Here is a 25,231-nt window from a genome sequence, read left to right on the forward strand (position 1 = left end):
CGCACTACGGTGGAATGATCACAGTTCATCACGTTTGCCAGTTCTCGAGCACAATGGCATGGATAATTGTTGATTAATGCGTTTAAACGATCTTCATCTAGCCCCCACGAACTTCCTCAACGTGCAGAGTCACTAATGTCTAGATGGTCCTCCTTAAAGTGAGAAAACCGTTTTCTTGCTGTGCTCGGTCCAGTGGCATAATCCTCATACATAGCGCAAATGCTTCTAGCAGTATCCGCTACTGTCTCCCCTCTACTGAACTCAGACAGAAGAACATGTCGTAAACGTTCCATTTCTCTACTTGACACTCCGTTTTCTGGCGTCCAAGTGACAACATGTAAACTCAAATTCAACAGTAAAACACAAATAAAAAATTAAAATCGATAAATAAACCCATAGCAAACATACAAAACGAAAACATTACGAAATTAGGCACCAAACTAATACTATCAATTGCTTATTTTGTAAGTACATTTCTAATTCCAGGGGTCTGTTAAACCCATCCCACATTTTTGTATCCGTTGAAATACACCCCCTTGTCTTGTGAAATCAGATGAATCTTTTGAAAGAGCCTTTTTTTATCCCAGGATGTCGTTATTGTTGCTCCCAGACTATTAACGGCAGGCTGCAGTGCAGCTGAGCCAGAGACGTAAGACACTTGTTTGTCCGCAGGTGGCGCTGCTGCAGGGCCTCGCCGCGTGGTTCTCCACGCCTCTACTGGCGCGCGCATTCCTCACCTCAGATGAGGACTCACTTGAATCTGCTCGCCAGCTTCCAGTGCCCTTTTGGTTTCCTGGAAATATGTACTTGTCACCCACATACGAAATACTCTATATCAGTCAAGCTTTCTGTCAACTAGTAGTGACTCAGTCTGCTACTTGCGTTGACGCCTTTTTCATCCACATAATGCTGGTGGTGGCAGCTGAGCTAGAAGTTTTGAACGAAAACATTACAGCTATGCAGAAGCTTCGTATTAAGCTTCAAGGAACGGAATATCAAGAGCGCAATCTTAGGATTGTAGCTAAACATGAAGAACCAACTGTGTATCTGTCATCAGAGTGCACCCCAGACGAAATGTACCTGCAAATGGTGAAGAATATTCAGCATCATTACGTAATTCTCAGGTAAGCAATAACAGTTCCAGGGATAATGACATGCACTGCATTCGACATACTTCATCGCACAAATCTAGCTTTCAGTTTACTTTTAATGTTGTCACAACCTATACATCTGCTAGCAGGTATGATATAAGGTATGTTTAGGAAACCTTCACTATTATGAATGACGTAGATTGTGCTCCGAATACTAAGACTGTACTAGTACTGCTGCAACACAATAGAGAAACTAAAGTGTGTTGGTAATTAAAGTTCCAGTTTCAAAACGCTGTAGAATTTCTCAGGGTGAAGTCAGATTTCAACAGCGTATTATTGACACTGGGGGAAGCGTCATGGAAGAAAAAAATACTAACGAAAATCTTACTAACTGATGGCACTGTAAGCGTCTTAACGTAAATGGGGCAGCTACGAAAGACAGATGAAACACAGTACCATGGCTATATTTAGAGCTGCGCTTATATCATCCGTACTCTTCAATATGCATGACTGCACAAGTTCGGTAGTCAACAGTTGTGCACCGTTAGCTAGGTAATGGGAAAATTCGGTTTTCAATCGTCCTGGGGCAAAATCCGCATAACAAGCAGACAGACAGCGGTTTCTAAATGTCCCGAGACTGGCATAAGAGATATTCAATATGTTGTCCACCGTTTTCAGCTACAAGTTATAATTCGCGAAGAGCATGTTCCACAACAGACAGGAGTGTCTCGGAGGTCACGCTAGGAATACATTGCGCAATGCGTACCTTCAATTAAGATATGTTCTTAACGGACGCACTAAACACAACGTCTTTCGGATAATCGCTCAGCCGGAAGTAAAGCGGATTAAAATCAGGTTATCTGGATTGCCAGGCGGTAGGGAAATGACGGTTGATAATTCTAGCATTTTCTAAATGCTTCTGCAGCAGCCGGTTCACCGGCTGTGCAATGAGCGGAGAAGCGCCATGCTGCAAAAAATTATCCTACCTACACATCCAAAACGTTGAAGAACTGGAATGACATTGGTGCGAGAAAGACTCTCATAGCGTTTACCAGTGATGGATAGCAATGTAGGATTTCTCGCGAGATTTTATGTACGTGCTCGCAGCCATGTCCAGTGTTCGGGCAGTTTCCCGTGCACTGTATGTTTGCACCCCGCCGCTCCACCCGTCCTGTAACGCTGTGGCCCCATCCTCGACAGAGTCGGATCAACTACTTTTCTCTCTGTGCCACATTGCACTTCCAAAGAAGCTGTCTTTTCGAATTTCTCCAGACCCTTAGCAGACGTCGGGCCAATGTTTCTCTTTCATACCCTCGAGTGTGCGGCATTTCTGCTCGTCTACTGGCGCAGTCAACGTTCTTGTAAAAGAGTTTTACCAGCAGCGCACTATCCTTCATGGAGACAGTCACGGTGGGCGTCTTGGACGCAAACTGAGGAGCGACAGTGTGTTTCGAGTCTATTGTTGTGCACATTACGACGCTTAAAGCGCCATCTACTGATGTCAAATTTTTGCTCATTTTTTTTTGTGACGTTTCCCCTTGCGTCAGTAATATGTTGTTCAAATTTGACGTCATTCTGAGCAGTGGTTCTCTCCATTTGAAACTGGAACTTTAACTGTGGATCCCCTGTATAGGAAAAAGCACGAAATTCCTGCAACGTAATGTCTTTGATGATACCAAAAAGAATCAATTCATTCAAATGATGTGGTATAAACTGATATGAATACATTCATATTACAGGTGCAAAACTAACGTTTCGAGCCATCTATGGTCACAATAAAAAAAACGATATGGAACGAAAATTTTGTTGGGTGGTTTAATACATTTAAATAAGTCTGTGTTAATCAGAGTGCATTACTGTTGCCTGCTGGAAGACAAACATTAAACTTCATCTCAACCATCAAATGGTTGTTTTATTGTAAGCGTTTTGTTTCAAAGAGTATCACAAAATTTTGGAGAGGGCTGCGTCCATGCAGAGTTTGTGTATCGAAAGAGGTTGTTAACTAATTCTTACGTCCCTGTTTGGAAGAAGAACTTCATAGTTATAAGTGAAAAATGTGCAACTGCGAATATCGTTTCAACTAATTTAAGTTTTGGTTTTATGCCCGAAATCAGACTAAATAATCTCATGATGGTCTTGCAAGATGGAAAGTGGTTGACTAGATCATTTATCACTGCTAAATAACCACTGTCTTCTGGTTTTCATTCATCTGCTGAGACTACAGCTCCTGTATTAGATCCTATAAAGCGACTTTGTAGAGGCAACTCGGGTCAATCGTAACCACTATACATACTCATCGACACTCCAAGAGATAAGAGTGACAAGCTGCTAAAATGTACGTCATGTAATGAAACTGAATTAATAGCTTGTACGGGCCGCTGTGTGTCAGAGTGGCGTTGGCAGCATCAACTCTCAGCGCGGCTGTAGAATATTTCGGCGTAATCTGTGACTGCTATGACGTCAGATATTCTACTGGCCCTCTGTGTGATAGGCGAGCACAAAAGTGGAAAAATACACCGCTTCAGTCCACATTATGGTAACCAGATTTTGGCCGCCCTATGAATGCCACACTCCGTTTTACTCCCATACGAGGGTGCTCGGTGGGTACCGATACCTCTGGATTCAGTGAGAAACGGTGTGCGGACATTTGCCACGCCGGACGTTTGCCACGATTTTACCTGCACCGAAGAGTTGGGTCTCTTGTCTCACCCTCCTCCTCCTCCTCATCTCTTACTGAGCCTTTCCGCTGGTTTACACAACATAGAACCAGAATCTCTTTGGATTTTCCGCCACATTTCTAGAGAGAGTTTCGTTGTGGAAACTATTAAATGCATCTCGCATTGAAATCCGCACCAAATTTCGAGCCTCAGTAAAACTTCGCCAATCTTGATTTTGCGTTCGTCGAAATTATACATGCCTTTTTCGGTACTCCTGCAGCAGCTTTCTGTCGTTTAGATGACATGTCAGTCATAGATGTTCTTATATTTAGTGAACGTATTTTCAGTCATGTTTTGAACATTGTCCCGCTACATTTTATTAATTAATGTTTCGCCGCAAGGGATATCGCATTTTAGAGAGTAAATTAATATGGAGTATGTCGTTCTTCTTATAAAACATTCACATACCAATTTCTGCTATCCTTATTGTCTTTTGGGCATGGAGTTGTAGTAATTAAAGTAGGCACAAATGCAGTGATCAAAAAGAAATTAGCGTACATTCGCATTCTCTTTACATTGTTCCTTTCTTGTTGCTGCCGTGGCGATGGATTGTTTCTATCACAATCAGTAAGCGTGAAAGGAAGGTACCTTACCGACAGAGGAATCTATATTTATATTTGGCAGAACTAATTACGTACTGACATAATCGTTGTTATTACTTTCGTTTCCCAAAAGTTGTAAATATTTCGATATCGGAAAAGAAACTGTGTATTTGGCCAAGATGTCGAAGAAGAAGGTCCCTTACGTACTGGTTGTATCGAGTAAGACGTGGAGACGGCGGTTTGAAAGCGGACAGAAGAAGTACGAGGAAGGGCGTCCCTTATCTGAGGGATCGCTACCTGGCGAAGGGGCAAGTGTGGCAAATATCCGGCGTGGCAAATGTCCGGCGTGGCAAATGTCCGGCATTCGTGAGAAACGCAGCCTCTGCGGGGAACAACATGTTGACAATAGGGGCTTCAGTCGGCTATCGTGGATTGCAGCAGCCGGTACATGGACCATAATAGAACATTTAATGCTAACTGACAACAGTCGTGGTTCCACCTATAACATCTCGAATCACCTCCGCGTTACGATTTATTGGAGTCTCCTCCCCCCCCCCCCCCACACACACACACACGCTACCATCAGCACCACCACTACACTACAGTGTATCTCTGCTTCCGAAGTTCGTTGGAATGAAACTAAAAAGTTGCCTAGACTAATTAGACAAAGTGCGTGTTCGTACATCCTGGCATAAGGGTGCTTGTGTGGCCTCCCACGTCAGCTTTTCCTAGTTTCAATGAGCTTTCCAGGACGACATCGAGGGTTCCGTCTGCCACCATCTTCTTGAGTGCACAACGATGACTGTGCAGTCACGGACCAGACTCATTCCCCAACGTTTCCTATGTCTCGTGGAGCTCATGCAATGATGCATGTTTATGCTTTGTCATCAAGCGGCTACAATTGCTTTCGTGCTGAAATAATCACATGTACGCCCTTTTTTTGCCAGTAACTGCCAGTGTCTAGAAATCTAAACCTCCAAATACACTCGCACAGAGCGGCATAGCGGACAAAGAATTATGTATTTGGCCGGCCGGTGTGGCCGAGCGTTCAAGGCGCTTCAGTCCTGAACCGCGCCGCTGCTACGGCCGCAGGTTCGATTAATGCCTCGGGCATGGATGTGTGCGATGTCCTTAGGTTAGTTAGGTTTAAGTAGTTCTAAGTTCTAGGGGACTGATGACCTCAGAAGTTAAGTCCCATAGTGCTCAGAGCCATTTGAACCAATTATGTATTTGAAAATAATTTCCTCCCTTTTCACGTTACAATCGCAGGTGGTGCACGTCAAGAATGACGGTTGATACTTCAGAGCACTTCTAATTTTACCGTCGTGGTATTATGAAAGACACATTTTAAGCAAGAAATGTTTTTTTCTTAAATCACATTGGCTCCGGGGCTCCCAAACGTTTGAGGAGAAATCTCTACACAATGACAACATCTTCCGTGTGCCATCTCTTACTGCGGATTACTGATCATGTAACTAAAGCTTTCGCCATTACTAAACAAATAATTGCCATACAGTCCAACTTTTCTTTGAATATTCCCTACACCTTTTGCTAACTCAATCATTCAATATTTGATACCATCGAACGCACGGCATTCTATTTTTGTGGCAAATTATTTCCGTAGTTGATAAAAGTACAAACGAATCACGAAACACTTACTAATTCAAGAAAACTTTTTAAATGGATCTCTACAACTGACAACATTTCGTCTACATAAGTGCGCGAATTACAGTAAAACATTTATTATTTTCTGTAAATTATCCCTACCTATTAACAATTATATGCCCACTCATTACCTGAGAATTTGTAAAGTAATTCCCTGGAGAAATAACATTTACAGATAATGCCAATAACTTTCCTGAGGATAGAAATGTTGATACACTACCACATTGAATTTTTCACCCTCTGTATCATTTCACATCAATTACTTAAATTCCACACGAATATGCTAAGCAATTTATGTAATATCTTACTCACTCGTTAGTTGCTAAGCCAATCGGTAATCGTCTTTCTCTATCAAATACTTAAATATTTTAGGAGTATGTGGTCTCCCCTCCAGGACGTTTTCAGTCCCATAGAATGTTATATTTCAAAGCGATCCATACGTGTTGCTTGTAAAGTACTGTCCTGGGAAGCAACTATATCGCATTCCCTAACATCGCACTATAACTGGGAGTGATATCCTCGTGCTCTGAAAAAAAGCTAACCGCCAGAACATTTCATTGGATAAGATATCTTCATCGGTAACTTTCATACTTCAGAATATGGTAACACGCAAATCGTACGCTTAAGCAAAACGACCTTCCTGAGAATTTCTCACTTTATTTCAGTCTTTAATCGATATCAATTTATTGATTTACGAACCAGATTATTTAATTTCACGAATTGCCACCAATGTTAGTTAGCTTGCTGGCGCTACTGGTCTGCGACACAACTTGTTTGTATTTTCGAAACAGAAACAGTCTGAAAAGCTTGCCAAGGTGTTGCAGGATAGGTTGCGCTGAGAAACAATTGTCGAGTAAAAATTTTGGTACGTTGCGCCGTTTCCGAGTTGATTAGCATTGAAGCTGGCTAACAAGGCCGTTGCGAGAGCATTCTCAAGTAGCCAGCCAGAGATGGTACTGCCAAATATGTTCTTCGTTTCGTTTACGAAAACCAAACAAGAGAGCGGTACAAAAATTGGACATCGGACGGTAGTCAGGATGGAACTCGACTTGAAGGCTGAGCACTCTCGTGCGCTATCATCTACGTTATGAGAACAACTGGAACTAATTTTATCTGGCGGGCCGCTTGAATCTGAGCGTTCAGCTGACTTACTGGCTAACTTCAATGCAAATTAACTCGGAAAGGGCGCAACGTATGGATTTTGTTTCTTAACAGAACTTGTGTAATTCATATACAGTGTACCTCGCAATTAAAGAGCGAAATAACGGTATATTTCTACCGATGCTACAAAATGGCATTCCCATGTGAGTTACTCGCCTGTTCCTTCCCATAATTCCCTTTGTGATTAATAAATGCGAATTAATTCAACATCCCACATTACAACGCGATAGTACATCCATTCAGTGCACTCACGTTTCCTTATATTCGATTACTTTGGTCCATATTCCTGCATTTTCACACCACTATATATGAGTAGTTTGCCTCAAGAGAGAGCTTTTAATCCCTCTATCACGAGTAAGTTCCATGCAGTAATGAAAGCTGGATAATTTACTTTTGCGAAACAGAGTCCCAGTAGACACAGTCTCAGTCACATTATAAGAAGAGAGACATAACCCAAAATATCTAAAAAGGGTATTTTCACATATAAAATTACTACGATCGCAGAAGCAGACTTCCATTGCTGCACGTTCCTCGTGCAATCGTTTAAAATCGATTAAATTTTTTTCGAGTATAACTCAAGTTACGCTTATGTCATACATACTGCAATTACTATTATCCAGCACGGTTTCAGTTACCACTTCTGAACACTGTTATATGCGCTACTTCCAGGAAAACTGATATCTTGTGATATTTTAATTCATAATTAATGGCAGTGTTCTATATTTTGTTACAGATCCGTCTCCCTCTTGCAGAGAATAATGAATGTATCGATTTTCATCCTTCTTTTTGTGAACATGGCGGATTTGTGTTCCTGTATATTTGTTTCCGCTGTGGTGAGTAATTCTGTAGTTTCTTGTCCTATTACGTCACGACTGATGTTGTACGCGAAGTGTCTAAAACATTTTTGTGGCTGCAACATTAATTTACTGACCAACCCTGAAAACTATAGTAAGAGATCGTATAATTAAGAATTACAAACTTTATACTGAGATCTGACTGTTGTAAAATCATGCTGAAATACGTGCGGTGCGACAATTATTGAGCTACATGAAATGAAATCGTCGTAACTTCTCAACGGTTTGCGTTAGGACTTTCACACTGCACGGTTGGCAGCTGGGCATGATGGAAACTGGTATGCGTTATATGGTTTGGTTTAACGACGAAGCCCACTTTCATTTGAATGGGTTCGTCAATAAGCAAAATTGGCGTATTTGGAGCACTGAGAATCCGCGTTTCACGATCGAGAAGTCGCTTCACCCACAACGGGTAACTGTGTGATGTGCACTCTGATATGCAGTCACGGAATAATCGATACGATGTTTCTTGAAGGCACAGTGACTATCGAAAAGTACTTGAATGTTTTGGAAGATGATTTCATTTCCATTATCCAAAGTGATACTGATTTCGAGAAGATGCGGTTCATGCAAGATGGGGCTCGACCCCATCAAAGCAGGAGAGTTTCTGATGTCCTGGAGGAACACTTTAGGGACCGCATTCTGGTTCTGGGGTACCCAGATGCGACTGACATGGGCCTCGATTGGCCGAAATGGTCTCCGTATTTGAACACATGCGACTGCTTTTTCTGAGGCAACATTAAAGATAAAGTGTACAGCAATAACCCCAAAACCATTGCTGAGCTGCAAACAGCCATTCAAGTCATCGACATCATCGATGTTCCGATACTGCAGCGAGTCATGCACAGTATACTCCACATAATCGCCAATGATGGCAAGCATATCGAACATGTCATAGCCCAAATCCGAAAATCTGTAGTGACGTTTACATGTTTTGAATAAAGTGTACGCACGCTGTAGTTTGTAAGTAATTTACGTTTTTTTTTCATATAGCTCAATAATTGTCACCCTATATCTAGGGTTGTAAATCTATTTGAGGTCCAGATAACTAGACATAGCTTCAGAATTACGCTACACCTAAATATAATTTTAAAGAAAGTTGTTGGATAAAATAAATATGAAAAGTGATAAAACCAAATAAAAATTGCAGAACATCATGATCCAATCGAATGCGTGGGTCTCTGCTAGATCTGTTTCTACAGCTCATATTTGTTTTACTATGTTTAACTAGTGATGTAATGTAATTCCAAATGCATATGCCCATGCAGCTAATACTTGCTCTGACTGTACGCAAAAAAATGTTAAACACACACGGTATTAAGGTATGGTCGGAACTGGTGGTGCAGTGACATGCCTCACAGCCACTACTGCCGCGTCCGGCTTACGCAAGATAGGCATTTTCTTGCTGCTAACATGATCACACTGTACAGACACAATGTGCCGAACCTGAGCAACAACACTCAGTTTTTTTTACCTACAAATTTGTTTCGGTGTTGCGTGATTTCAGGACAGTAATGCAAGATTTTCCGGTGTAATATCTGTTGGTGAGACTGGTCGATTAACGCTGGTGCAGCCAATAGATGAGCAACTGTTAAGATCGCTGTGAGAGGTTCGGTGTTCCATGTAATCACATGCGCCACTGCGTGGGAGCTGTAACTTGTTGGAAAGTTAACTGAGTAAGGGTGTTGATCTTTGAGACAATGGATACCACAACCAGTTCTTTTCGTTTAGTTTAATTATTCATCCTTAGACCATTAACTGCAACATTATCTGACATACCAAACACGTTATAGAAGTAATACGAGGGTCGCTCAATAAGTAATACTCCACATATTTTTAAAAAACCATCAATAAACATAGACAAACGTCCTTGTTCGTGCTTCACAATTGACGTTTGTTCTGTGCGCCGGTGAAGTTTCGAACCGTTCTGGTAGATAGCAGAGCCGTAGTACAGCGTCAAACTGACGTCCACATACGACTCACGTTACAAGCAGCGTACTGTTACTGAATTCTTGTGTGCAGAAAAAGAAACTGTGGTGAACATCCATAAACGTTTGTGTGAGGTGTATGGTGATACTGCAGTTGATAGGAGTACAGTTGGGCGATGGGTAAAGAAAGTTACAGCCTCAGAAAATGGCAAACAGAAAATTGCAAACAGAGCTCCATGATCAGCCACGCTCGGGACGTCCTGTCACAGCCACTGTCCCAGACATGCTGAATCTGGCGGATGCCATTATTCGTGCCGATCGGCGAATCACAAGTCGACAATTGGCTCTACAGTTGTCGGTCAGCATTGGAAGAGCGTCTGCAAATGATCGAAACTCTCAGATATTCAAAGAGGTGCTCACGATGGGTTCCACGAAAGTTCACAGCGGACCACAAGATTGAAAGAAAGACCATTTCATCTGCGTTGTTGGAGCGTTTTGAGACCAACGGAGGTTCCTTCGCGTCACGGATCGTTATGGGCAACGAAAGCTGGCTGCACCACTTTTCGCCTGAAATAAAAACTTAGTCCCTGGAGTGGCGTCATCCTCGTTCACCACCAAAGGAAGAAATTCAAGACAACCCTCACTGCCGGAAAAGTCGTGGTGACAGTCTTCTGGGATTGTGATGGTGTCATTATCGTGGATGTGATGCCAAGAGGGTCAACCATCAATTCAGGAGTATATGCGAAGCCTCTGAATAAACTCAAGAACCGTTTCCGATGTGTTCGATCGGACAAGAGTCCAGCAGAAATCTTGCTCCAATACGATAATGCACGCCCACACACAAGTCTGAGAACCCGGGTTGGACATCATTGCCTCATCCGCCCTACAGTCCAGACCTGGCACCCTCGGACTTCCATCTCTTTGGGCGGCTTAAAGATTCTCTATGGGGAACATACTTTGAACGTGACGAGAGTGTCAGTCATGAAGTGAAAACATGACTACCCCTACAGGACAGCAGGGAATACATGCTCTTCCACAACGTTGGCGTACGGCCATAGAACATGATGGAGATTACCTAGAAAAATAGGACATGGGCAAGACATGTTGATGAATAGTTTCACCAAATTCCGGCTTTTAACAATAAATATGTTATGAGAAAAAAAGTGGGGCATTACTTATTGAACGACACTTGTATATACTCGTACATACATGAAACATACACAGAAAAGAATATGATTAAGCGAGGACAGCGAAGAAAGTCTACCATGACCTTAACGATGGAACATTCCCAGCATTCACCTTAGAATGTTAGGAAATTAAGGAAAATTCAAGTCAGGACGCCCTGACTGTGTTAGAACCCCGTTCTTGCCGGATGCGAGTCCAATGCATTTACACTCGGTATATGACTTGGAAAGAAAACCACACGTATCTAGTCTATAAGGAGTTTACATCATGCACAAGAAATGCAATCAATGATACATCTAGAACATGTAACTTCGTTTTAATTAACTTACGTAAAATATGAACTTATCAACACATTACATTACACTTTTAAAAAAATAAACCAACGGACGACTTCCAGCACCATACCCATCACAATTTTTCTTGTAACTGATTCCCTTCCCAGAGGAGGCATATTGCACTTGATCTGGAGCAGAGGAAACGGGAAATCAACAGCGTAGATGTTACATCTGTCAACAGATTAACAAATATTCAACAGTAAAGGGGGGGGGGCTATTATTTCTGTAAGCTAACATATTTATTGACACTGTAGAAACACTTCTCAATAAGAAATTATTTTAAACTTGCTCTAAAAGTCGCTTCCTTCTCCAGCCTCTTCATTTATGTTTGCACGACCAAAGTGGCTCTCATGTCTTTGAGTATGAGCTGTTTTGCTTGCTATACATGGTAAACCCACAATTGCGAGTGTTATAGCCATAATAATCGCTATTAATTTCCAGGTTTCCAAGATTAATTCTTGTCCCCAAAACACATTCGTATACACATAAGGAGGACACCGAATACATACAACTCTTTAAACAGGGACTTGGAACGAACTCTCGCAAAGCTGTGTGACAAGATTCCAATATCCCTTTTCTTTAATGTAAAAATTTCATTTAATGGACAAATAGTTTTACCGTTAAAAACTATTCCATAAGCTACGAAGGACTCTAAGTAACCAAAGTCACTCATTCCAGTGCCTTCTGGGTCACGTACTTTAGAAGTGATTCTCAGAGCAACATATGCAGAACTGTAGCCCAGGGTGAGTTTTGTTACGTCGTCTTTACAGTTTCTTTCATCAACAAACATTCCTTAAAGTTTTGTGCGTCGTACACTTTCTAACCCATTTCCGCTCAATACTAGATGGAGATTCATTCTTACAAACTGAATGTATTTCTTTTTTTTTCTTCGCCTAAAGAGCCTGCCTGTTGACAGGAACCATGAGTGTAGAGACTCGAGGATTTGGTCAGTTGTTGTAAACAGAGATTCCTTAACAGCAGTCACTATTACAGTAGTATCATCTACAAAGAAAATGATCTTAACTACAGTTTCCCAGGTCTGTATAGCTTTCGTATAGAACCTAACACATTATCCTGTGGTAGACTTGTTTTAGCTTTCTTTGTGTCAGATACTAACCTGATTTTACGATTAAAATGGGCTAAAGTAAGTTCAACATCCCATGGTCTACTTTGCAAATGTGATTGAACATGCTACCGAAAAGCTTAGAAAGCTCTGAATTAATTCTTACAACTCTATTGTTGTTATCAACATTTATAATTATTTTATCCGCGTAAACCATTGTTTTTATGTCCTTGATTAGTCTGTAGTGGATTATTTTGTTTCCAATGAAGCAGATTTCCTGAACTTCGTGTACTTCGTGAACACTAAGTTTCATGTTAAGTTTCTCACTGTTTTAACGTCTGCCACTTCTCAATGCTTTTGTCTTTTTCCGTTTTACTCTTCATTCATATTCCGTAATCATCAGACTGTTCATTCCATCCAAAATAACCTGAAATTCTTCTTCATTTTCAACGATAGTAGCACTGTCGTCAGTGAATCTAATCACTCATATCCTTCGCTAGCCTTTCGTCCTGTATTTTTATCCCATTTTTGAGCTTCTGTATTTTTTCACCATTGGTTCTTCGATTTTTAGGTCGAACAGTGGGGGTGAAAGACTGCATCTCTACCTTACATTCTTTTTAATCTGAGCACTTCTTCCTTCGTCTTCCTGTCTTACCATTCCATTGTTGCCTCTAGGGTCTTGTATATACTGCATATCGCCTGTCTTTATCTGTAGCTTGCTCCAATTTTCCACATATGTCCGAACAGCTTACACCGCTTCACAATGTCGGAAGTATTTTCTAGATCGGCAGATCCTCTGAGCGTATCTCGATTTTTTTCGTCAGTCTCGCTTCCTTTGCCAAGCGCAAAGTCGGAACTGCGTGTCTGGAGTCTTTAACTTTACCGACTCCCAAACTGATAGTCATCTAACAGATGCTCAGTATTCTTTTCCATTATTATGTATACTGTTCTTGTCAGTAACCTGGATACATGATATGTGAAGCTCGCTCTGCATTTGTTATCGCACTTATCTGCCTTTTCTATCTTTGGAATGGTGTGGATACTATTTTTACGAATGTCTGATGTCACGTCGGCAGTCGCAGACATGGTCATGTCATATATTGACGACGTAATTACTTGTATGTTGTTACGCTTAAGGCTATTGGGAGCCATAAAGGGCACTCCAGAATAGGAAATCAGTGACACAATGCAGAGAACAGGCTTAAGTGGTAGCGTTTAGGTTATCGGAGCTAAATAGTAACACTAGAGCCCTGCAAATTGCAGACGCTCTGAGCACCTGTCCCAGGGGAGAAGTTTCACTCCAGAGAATTAATTGGTAACCCCATCCACCGCCTAGACGCTGTTGTAAGGCGTCAGAGCAGAAGACGGCCACGAAAAGGAACGTCTCAGCAGAAGAAGCAAGCTTCATACTCATTCCTGAGAACTGCAACGTCAGTGAGTTTACACAGGATAGTGTGCTACTACAGCAATCCTTACTCACATAAAGACTGAGATCAGGGCTAAGTGACGTAAAACACTGTTGTTGCTGCCCGTAATAAGAGTGCCAGTGACGTTTAACTCTCAGTTGAATGCTGTTGTTATCAAACGTAGAGTTCAGTAATGTTAAGTCCAAAAGCATCACTACCTACCGAGTAGGAGAAGGGGAGGAAACTAAATGTGGCTGGCCAGAGACGCGCTGGAGGTGCAGAGCGAGTCATCAGATTGGCCGAAGCTTGTTAAGTGCCGGTAGATTTGTGGATGTGCGCCACGACGACTGTTTAAAACCCATCTTTTTGTATTCGGAGAGTTCTCAGATCGTTTGGGCGCCGACTCGTGGCCAGCCTTGGAGCGCTGCTCTCAAGCTTGTACTTAACGTTCTGCTCGCGTTCACTACTTCTGTTAGCCCTCATCTCCATGGAGTCAGAAACTGACTTTTGTTGTGCAACCGTTAGCCTTGTTTGCTTTCTCTAATGTTAACGATTAGTCTTCAGTGTAGTAATCAGTCTGATCGCTAATAAATAGTGTTAATCTGACCCCTGAATTCCATGAGTCTCCTGCTACAAGCATGCTGTCGAGTCCCAAAATCCGCACCTCTCGTAGGTGCCCTGTGACGTGTTTGGCACTGACCCAAGTCATCAGCCTGCCTCAGTGGGAATCAGTCTTTCTGCACCGCCCAGAAATTGCAAACTGAATTCAAGCCCCCAGTCTTCCTTCTGTCCTGTGTTAGGACACAACAGCTACCACTTGCCCCAATGATTTTAGAGATTACGATGCCATGTGATATATCCTTTCTACTTTATTTTATCTGAAAGTTTCCAGAGTATTTTTAAATTCTGATTCTAATACTGGATCACCTATATCTTTCTTATCGTCTCCAGTTTCTTCTTCTGGCAGGTCGTCAGACACGTCCTCCCACTGGTAGAAGCCATCAATGTACTCTTTCCGCCTGTCTGCTTTCTCCTCTGCGTTTAACATAGAAGTCCCAATGCACTCTTAGTGTTACCACCCTCAATTTTTATTTCACGGAAGATTGGTTCAAATGGTTCAAATGGCTCTGAGCACTATGCGACTTAACTTCTGAGGTCATCAGTCGCCTAGAACTTAGAACTAATTAAACCTAACTAACCTAAGGACATCACACACATCTATGCCCGAGGCAGGATTCGAACCTGCGATCGTAGCGGTCGCTCGGCTCCAGACTGCAGCGCCTAGAACCGCACGGCCACTCCGGCCGGCACGGAAGATTGTCATGACTATTCTGCATGCTGAGTCAGTCCTCCTGTCGACGATTTCCTTTTCGGTTTCTTTACATCTTTCATGCAGCCATTTCGCCATAGCTACGCTGTACTTGCTGTTCATTTATTTCCTAACGTATTTATATTGCTGTATTCTTGTCTTTCTCTGAACATTTCTGTTCTTTCTCCTTTCATAGATCAATTTAAATATCTCATCTGTTACTCAATGTTTCTTCGGCGTTAACTTCATTATATGACTGACTGTTGAGCCCTGTGATGGGCCTTTTTGGAGATTTCCGCTGTTTTCCAACAAAACTGCCAATAGCGATATCCCTTATGCAGATCCACGTCGTTAGGAACTTAAAACATGTCTCATTACTCCTCACTACATCAATGTCCCATTTCCTTCCACACAGAAATTCCTGCACGATTCTCTGTCTACTACTCGTTACTATTAAATCATGATCTGAGTCTGTATCTGCCGCTGGGCATAGCTTGTAGTCTAATATCTGATTTCGTAATCTTTGTGTGACCATCATGTAATCCAGCTAGATATTCCCATGTCTCCTGCTCTTTTCCAGGATACATCCGCCTCTTGTGATTCTTCACTACAACCAACAGAAATTTATTGCATGTCTCCTTTAGTCATTGTCCACTCTTATTCCTACAACCTAGCCGGCAATCTCCCATAACCCTCTCTTCTATTCATTTCCTCCTAACCCGTTCCAGTCCCCCATGATTAGTAGATTTTCATGTCCCTTCATACACTGAATTATCCATGCAACCTCCTCATAGATTTTCCCTATCCGTTCACCTTCTGCTTGCGTCGAAGGTATATATACTTCACCAAAGGTTGCCAGCGTTCATTTGCTGTCGAATCCCATGAGAGTAATCATTGCACGGAAATGTTCTCAGTAGCTCACAGCCTGCCCTACTTTCCTACTCATAACGAATGCTACTCCTGTTTTACCAGTTTTTGCTGTTGCTGATATTACACTACACTTGTCTCGCCGAAACAATTTTCTTTCACTGATTCTCGCTGTGCTTAGATTGAGTCGTCGCATTTCCCTTTTCACATTTTCTAGCTTTCCAACTACGTTCAGATTTCGGACAGTCCATGTTCCGACTGGTAGAATGTAATCCACCTCCCAACCGGAGACCCGAGTGCGGGACTGGACCTAAATATTTTGCTACTGGAGGGATCATTATGACACTTTTTACATTACAGCCACATGACGTGTGGCTGCACAATATGTGTCTGTAATGCAGCGATTCACTGCAGTATCTTTGTGCGTTTACTGTTTCGTTGAAAAATATGGGACCCACAAACCGACGTCTAGAAATTGCAATCCAAACTCCTATTTTCACAGAAGGAAGTGGTTCCTCATGAATACACAATGGATTTGCTGTGCTCCACATACGAGAATTTTGCGAGTTCATGTACCCGGATAAATGAAACCACGCCTCAGCAGTGTAAAACATTTCATTAAGAATATCCCTTCCATTTGTTGAACGGAATTTTTGAACCATTGACAATAATGCTGTTTCTTGCCATGATCAGTATTTTTCAGTTCTTGCACGACTGTCACTTTGTTTGGGAAAGGTTCTAATTTTTTCCTTACAACTGTGTGGGGCGACACTAACATCAGTTTCCTGGGCGAGTTTTCTTACTGACTTGTTCGGACTCATGGACATTTCATTGGAAATATCGAGTAGTTTGTACTCAGACAAAACGCTAGGACGACCACTTCTCGGTGCATCTGTCACTGAACCCGTACTTCGAAATTTGTTAGTCAAATCTCGCACAGTATAGCGATGTGGGAGTGTTGTCTTCGGGAAAACTGAATTAAATGTTTGACGAACGTAAACTGTGTATTTGCCGCCAACTATGAACAATTGTTCGACCAAAAACACACGTTCTTCAATGGTTAGCATTTTAACAGTGACAAAAAAGAAACAAACGAACAAAGGAACTAAACTTAAACGTTCAAGTCAACACGTAACGACACATACCAATGATACTACTGACACTGGCGGAGATAAACGAAACAGTGGAATGTTGGGAGAGTACACTTGAAGGGAAGTAACCCAGGCAGGCGAATAATCATACTGCAAGCGAGGTTGACAAACATACGGCATTGCGGAGAGACTTTTTGAACGACCCGTATATTTGATACTAGGCGAAACCTACATGCTGCAAGAAAAGCCGCTTATCCCTTAAATGGCAACCAGTTTTAAGTATTAATCAGTAATAAATCATCTATAAAACATTTATAAAATAAACACATAAAGAAATCATATGACATTCTAGTATAACATATCTATCTTTTCTTGACATAACAATTTATCAGCTTCTAATTTAGTTTTTTGTATTCTTTTTTGTATTCTACAGGGTGATTTTTTACACCGTGTACAAATTCTAGGCATTGATCGATGAGAGGATCAGGAACGAAAAAGATCTAATGAACTTATGACCGGAAATGCATGGTTTTCGTTCTAGAAACCATTTGTTCAATCATACATTGTTACAGTGACTGTACCGTGCACCCACGGTTACGGTATGTGGTGGAAATGGCTTTCACGTGCCTCAGTGCATGCCTGCACGTGCCGTAGTATGTTCTGTCCCATACGTTCATATCGGCGAGGCTGCATTCGAACTATGTCAAAGGCAGGCTAAATACGCTGCTGTAGTGCTCCACATCTGGAATCGGCTCTGCATACACGATACTTCTGAGATGGCCCCACAACCAGAAATCGCACGGGTTGAGATCCGGTGAACGAGCAGGCCATGCACCTGGACCACCTCGTCAAATCCATTGACCAGGAAAGATCGAGTAGTTTGTACTGAGACAAAACGCTAGGACGACCGCTTCTCGGTGCATCTGTCACTGAACACATCAACGAAAACGGACGAACTGACGTTCATGTTATACTCAGTCTCCACATCCAAGATAGACTTGTAAATCGTAGCCTTCCATCGGAAGACACGATGTATCCTGCGACGAGGCATGCTGCCGACTATGCGGCAGCTACCTGAAACACGCTATTTATAGACGACACGTCATCCAAGGTCACGGACTTAGAAAAATTTCGAGCAGAAGCGGGAGTGCTTATCCCGCCGTCGCGCTGAGGAGCTCTAGTCAGCGCGACGGCAGCTGGGCGCGGCTGGCAGCGATCAAACAGGTGGGCAGCCTAACTAAAAGGGGCCCAAACTCACGAGATATAAGATATGAGTAACTGGGATGTCGTCTTACACGAACTGTTGTGCCTATGCTTAGACATGTCATATATGAGAAAGAACAGAATGTAACTGGTAGTACGTGGTATTCTGGTAATGGTGAAGACTTTACAACTTGGCCTCCTGCATTGTATGCTCCTGGTAATTTTTGGAACGAGTGGACAAGTACATTGAAGTCTGTTGCAGGTTTGTATAATTAACGTCCGGACGTTAACGGCGAAGTGGTCTGGAGCACTGTCATGTAGCAGCCACATAACCCTTCGAATCATCAATGGCACTTCTTCCAGAAGGGGAGGCAAAGTCACCCGCAAGAGACGCCAATAGTTCCGGCCTTTTAGGTGACGTGGAAGGAAGACTGGTCCCAGAATACGGTCGCCAACTATCCCAGCCACACAATCTGGCTGCATCGATGCTGATGATTCGCTGTCACTATACCAGGGGGTTACGCATACTGTCCCATAGATGACTGTTACGAAAGCTGAAGATATCACTCTGCGTAAAGGCTGCTTTATCTGTGAATAGGATGGAGGACACAGATCCCAGAATCGTGGTTGCCAGGTGAGGAAACTAATGACTAAACTTCTCCCGATGTAGAAAGTCTGACGGTAGTAATCCCTGCACACGCTGTAAGTAATAAGGATAGTAACATTTTTCATAGAGAAAGTTCACACGGTCGTCTGGCTTACTCAGTACTGGTGGTACATCTGCCTAGTACTGATACAGCAGTCCCTTCCACAGTGTTAATTGCAGTTTGCTCCAGGTCTCGTTTCCGAACATTCCGGGTATGTCAGAATGAGATTTTCGCTCTGCAGCGGAGTGTGCGCTGATATGAAACTTCCTGGCAGATTAAAACTGTGTGCCGGACCAAGACTCGAACTCGGGAACTTTGCCTTTCGCGGGCAAGTGCTCTACCGACTGAGCTACCCAAGCACGATTCACGCCCCGTCGTCACAGCTTTACTTCTGCCAGTACCTCGTCTCCTACCTTCCAAACTTAACAGAAGCTCTCCTGCGAACCGGGTACGTCCTTCATTATTTCCTGCTTCCTGAAACGGCACTTCCTCTGACAAACGGCGAAACACTGTTGCAAACATTGAATGCCGTAGTTGTTGTCGGCGGGGATAGGTCTCCTGATACAAGCTTGCTGCCCGGCAGACGTTGTCATTTGCCTTTCCGTACGCCAACACCACGTCGGCCAGCTCTCGATTCGAATAAGGAACCACCGTGTACAACGCTGTATCACATCCACTGTAAGGTGAGTCAGGAAGAAAAGCGAATCGGACACAACATTACCAATTACTAGGGCATTACGTATGAGGAGCAGTACCACCCTCTAGGAGGAAACCATGCATACCGTAACTGTGACTGCTCGGTTTTGCGCGTATTAGACTGCAATCTCTGTTAACAAAGTATGGTCGAATAAATGGTCTCCGGCATGGAATCCATGCATTTATGAATGTAAGTTCATTAGGCCTTTTTTTGTTCCGTATCCTCTCACTGATCAATCCCTAGAGTTTGTGCACGGTGGAAAAAATCACCCTGTATAGTTCTCACCATTCAGTACTCTGCAATACTTACGTAGACGCAGTGATAGACCGCACTGGGGGCGCCAGGGTCGGCAGCGGTTCCTGCTTGTACACAGGATTTAGTTTGGTCTTTATTCTCACGTTCATCTGTGAAAGGTGACTCGTATCTACGTATTTTTCTGTGTAACCAAATGTACACCAATTTATTCTTTATTTTCCGTAATTTTAGTGCGTTTCCATTGTGTGGTTTGACACTGAAATATAAAGAAGAAAGAAGTACCATAGCAACAGTACCTTGATTGCGTCCAGCGACTGCTTGAGTTAATTTTAGACGAACATTGATTAGAGACAGATACGGACTGTGCCTGTTCTGTATGAATGCAAATGTAATTGTGTACCGTTCCTCAGAAGCTGGAAGCCGTGTTGGCCACAGCCGACAGGCTTCGGCTCCTGCCATGGGCTGCAGTGGCATTTGGGCACCCGAGACGAAAGCATTTCCACCTTTGGAGCCCATATAGTAGCCTGGAATCCCTGATGTCGGAGTGCCTCCGAATTATTCGCCCTGCTGGTCCATACATACTTTACAGGGAGTGGCTGATGGTGGTGGTGTCCCTGGACAGAAGGTGAAGTTGTATAGCCGATGAACGGCTGCCCCTTACGCTTTAATAATACTTTTGAGCTATTTTCAATTGCTGAAAGTACATCTGAGCTAGCACGGAACGCCCCGTCTGCTGGAACTAGGGCAGATATTCCTGAGAGGTCCAGACAAGTGCAGACGATAAGATTGTTTATCAGGGGGAGCTCCGATACTTGATAGGCATTGGAGCCCCTTAGGGAAATAGTTGGCAGGTCGGTAAACAAGTGTCCACTATTTGCTTAGTGGGGGATCACGTCCGAGATGTAGAGTGGCTGTGCGGGCAGTGATGGGTACACTGCATGCACCTGGGTACAAGTCGTAGGGCTTGGACACGGACTGCTGGTAACTGGCGTTAGGTGCGAGTTCGGGTCGGTCGAGAGGCATGCCGAAATAGTCTACGCATTTGCGAAAGACACTGAGTCCGGCTGACGTAGCAGTTAATGCAGCTCCCTAGTAATCAGGAGATCCTAGGTTTCGAATCTTGGTCCGACACAGATTTTCACTCAACGTCGCTGATTTCACATAACGTTCCAATGCAGCTGACATTAATAGCCGCTTCCCTTTCCTTTCGTTTCTTCCCTCTCCACTTCCTTTGGAACCATAATTCTGGTCAGTAAACATTGCAATTTTCCTGGAAAATTCATTTTTGTACCACCACTGGGACGTAACCTCAAATAGGTCTAAGATCTAAATGCCGGTATCGGTAAGTATTTTGAAAATATTAGTGACAATTCAGATGTGTGGCTAACATTGTTGCACGTAATTTTAAGATCTAAATTCGTTTTTATGGTGTCAAGTGTATCTTAACCTATAATTTACAATAGTAAAAGAAATGAGTAAGATGTATTTTGTAATCTAGTAGAATAGTACAGACAGTTCAGACGTCGAAGAAACTGATGTTTAATTTTAGGTCCCATTGTGCATTGCTCCAGCTGGGGTACCAATGTTAAACTTACTTATTGGGAAGTGGAGTGCAGAGAACAATAAGGTAGGTTCAGGGGTACATGGCTAATTTCTTTTAATGACCATTAAAATAGGATCTGATTGGCAGTTCCGTTCTAACACCGAGCTGTGACTGGATGAGCAAGAAACGTGTGTTTTGGCATAGAACCTCTGTGACTGGCCTATTTTCCATAAATGGGTATGTCTTAGGAGGAGAAAAGGGGATTGGAATGGGCTGGGATTATCGGTGTCATGCGTTTGCCCGTGTGTGTAGATGAGCCTATAGTTCAAGGTCGCATTTGTCCCAGAAAGTACTTTGTATTCCCACTAAACTGTCCTAAATAACTTATCAGAAAATTGTGCTGAGGAACTAGTCAGAGAACCAACTTGTGAAAATAACATATTAGATTTCCTGGTCATCAACAGGCCCAAACTCTTCGACTCGTGCCAACTTGCTTAGAACAGGGAATCACTGAACAATAAGCTGTTACAGCGTCGTTGAATACGGCTGTAAGTAGCTAACTAAAGAAACGTAATAAGTTATTAGTGTTTAGCAGAAGTTACAAAAAACGGATTTGAGGTTACCTGAGAGGTCACGATGAAAAATTCATCTTCTGTTTCGAAAATGATAAGTACCAATGGTATGTGGCGCAAAAGATTTTGATGGATGGGAAAGACACGACGGGGCTCTACAGCCAAATTAAAAAGCTGCCACGAAAGCAAAGAATGCTTCAAGACAAATTTGAACATAGTCAAAACCTCACAGAGAAACAAAATACAGAACAAAAGCAAAATTAGCGTATGGCGTGACACGTGTAAAGAGTTCAATATATTTAAAGTAAAATTCTGTCCACTGAAGTAACAGGTAAATCTGAAAGCTTTTGGCCTTAAGTTAAATCAGTGAACGGATCGAAGCCATCTGTCCAAACACTCTGTGACCATAATGCCATCGAAACAGAGAATGACAAGGAGAAGACTGGAATACTAAACGCCTTTTCCCAAAACTATTTTACTTGAAATCGTCGCACGAACGGTGTAATTACATCGAAATAGATGACCACGAAATAGAAAAGCAAATGAAATCGCTCAATAGGGGAGAGGCCATTGAAACTGAAGGGATGACAAAACCACTGTACATAGAATATGCAAAAGAATTTTCTCCTCTTCTAGCAGCTCTGTGTCGTAGATCGCTGGAGGAGATACGCATTCCAAGTGACTGGAAAAAAGCCGGGTCGTTCTCGTTTTCAAGAAGGGTCTCAAAAAAAAAAAAAAAAAAAAAAAAAAAACAGAAACAGTAAGCCTGCATCGTTGACATCAATCTGTTACAGACTTCTGAAACATTCTGGAGACCGAAAATCTTCCCTAACAACGACCGTGTGAAATACAGCATTTGCCTTACAATTAAAGCAAACATTGCAAATACTTTCGCCAGTATCGGAAGACTCGAACTCTTTTTAATTTGTTTATGGTACATTATGTCGGAAATCTATAACAGAAAAGTCTAGAATGTTTATGACTCTCTTTCTGCGTATACCGATGACTGTCTCACCTGCATTGCAGTGTATCTAATTGCTGGTGTGACGGTTACATTTATATCTTCTCAAACACTTCATCGGAGGTCATCTTTACTGGAGGAAAGAAATATCATGTAACGAGATACTGAGACACTGTATCTCTTTCTTATAGGGCCAGCGGTAGTATTCTACTTGTGTAATGTGCATAAAACTCCTTCTATAGGAAAAACGCTTTGGTAATTTGTTTCTTATGTCATGGTAGGTGAGGTTTGCGACACTAACTGTATTTTCATTACAAATTAATATTACATTACGATACTAGTTACTTCAGTCCCTCTAAACATCAATAGAACATCATTGGTAGGGTATAAGTGTTGATAGTTCTTTTGATGACTGAGGACAGTGTACTAGGAGACATTACATCAGTATTTATTTCTTTTTCCAGACTAGTAACCAGAGTCATCTTGAGTAGTATGTTTTTATGTTGAATAGTACTTCCAAGAACACGTGCACAAGCACCCATTAATACTTACCTTCCTCTGGGCAGCATGTCAGGTACTGAAGCGTGTACCCATGGACGCAGAACAGACATTCTATATTAATGAGACCAGTCCACTTCTCGGAGCAGTGACGACGGTGCAGAAAACAGCAGGTAGTAAATTATGTGATATGTTTGCGGGAAGACTATTCGACACGGAGAAAACACAACTAACTCTCTGAAGAGGGAGTATATTAAAGGTCCAATGGTCACAATATCTGTACCTATACCCCTAAAATCCTGTAAGCCATCATTTAAAAATAGAAAATGATAATATAGTACACCCACATTACAGGGCCAAAATTTGAAACGTGTTCCATGGCACAAAGCTGTCCCCTACGCTCTCGTGTTGTGGATGGAAGAAGGAATCTTTTTTTAATAACTGTCTAGCTTTAATTCATTCAGTATTATATTTAGCAGTATTTTTATGATATCATGTAGTGGTTTTGCTAGAAATTTTTAATGTTATCAAATGTGTAGGTGTTGCAGAGAGATGGGAATATTACAAAGGCGTTAAAGCCACTGATGACGATCCCACCTATCCTATACGAAACCTTTCTGTACTGCATTGTTGGGCAGATCTTAACTGATCAGGTAAGTGTAACTATATTACGGATTTTTGTGCGATGTCCACATTATTCATAAAAAAATTACCTAACACATTCTCGTTAGTAATATGTTTCTTATGAAACATGAAAATTCCACAACGATTGTTCATGGCAGTATGAATATTTATCATCGTCATCATCAGCAGCAGCAGCCATTAGACATCCAGTCTTAGCTTAAGGCGTTCGTTAGACTTTTCTGTGCATTACGAGCTTCAGCTGTGCCCATCCAAGTTTCTCCCATATGTCACTGAGGTTACCTATCCATCTTCCGTTGGCGTTGTATTATGAAGTACTAATTATAAAATACTAAAATACAGGAAATTCCTACATGGACTTTAACTATTTGCTTCAGAGCACTATAAAGCCAACTACAAAACATATGAGAAGAAAGTAGTTGGTATTTACAAAAATGTTTCAAAACGATGAAGAAGTAACAAAAAATTACCGTTTCTGAAAACAATCAAACATTCCATGAAACTGATTTACATAACTATTTAGAATTCTACATAACCTGTAGCGAAGCTCTGAGTATCTGTAACTACAACTTACTATAATGTAAGATTTTTATCGGAGGAGTAGAGTGATTTATTACAAGTGCATCACTAAGATATTTCAGTATTAATACTGTGAATCTGTTTACATGGAATGGTGATCGCGATTTTAAAAAATCTATTTTGCTTGAGTAGAATGTCAGCGATGGTCCCTTATTGCCACTGTGGACGATATTAATATTGCAGTTAATGACAAACTTGTGAAACATAATTAAAAGTTTTATTTGCGGCGATCGTTCATCAAATGTGGAACTACCTCAAGAAACTTAACAAATCGTTTTAAAAAATTCAAATTAAACTGAAGCTGTGCGTAACATGGGAGATCTGGTATTTCTTAGCGATAACGTGAGATAAATGAAGGTATACAGGCCAAAATTAACTGTTACAGGCTGTCAAGTGGCATACGCCAAGAGTAAATCAAAT

At 42.0% G+C, this 25,231-nt stretch overlaps 1 protein-coding gene across 1 annotated transcript in view; it reads left to right on the plus strand.

Annotated features, from left to right (window-relative positions):
- Window positions 1-25,231, plus strand: part of LOC126414387 (odorant receptor 43a-like) — a 196,965-nt gene that overhangs the window by 166,053 nt on the left and 5,681 nt on the right. Inside the window, exons 6-8 of the mRNA XM_050083345.1 lie at window positions 673-1,124; window positions 7,910-8,009; window positions 24,130-24,243. Of these exons, the coding sequence (XP_049939302.1) occupies window positions 673-1,124; window positions 7,910-8,009; window positions 24,130-24,243 (666 nt within the window). The remainder of the gene's footprint in view (window positions 1-672; window positions 1,125-7,909; window positions 8,010-24,129; window positions 24,244-25,231) is intronic.

Source organism: Schistocerca serialis, chromosome 1, assembly GCF_023864345.2.
Source record: "Schistocerca serialis cubense isolate TAMUIC-IGC-003099 chromosome 1, iqSchSeri2.2, whole genome shotgun sequence".
Classification (NCBI taxonomy): Eukaryota; Metazoa; Arthropoda; class Insecta; order Orthoptera; family Acrididae; genus Schistocerca; species Schistocerca serialis.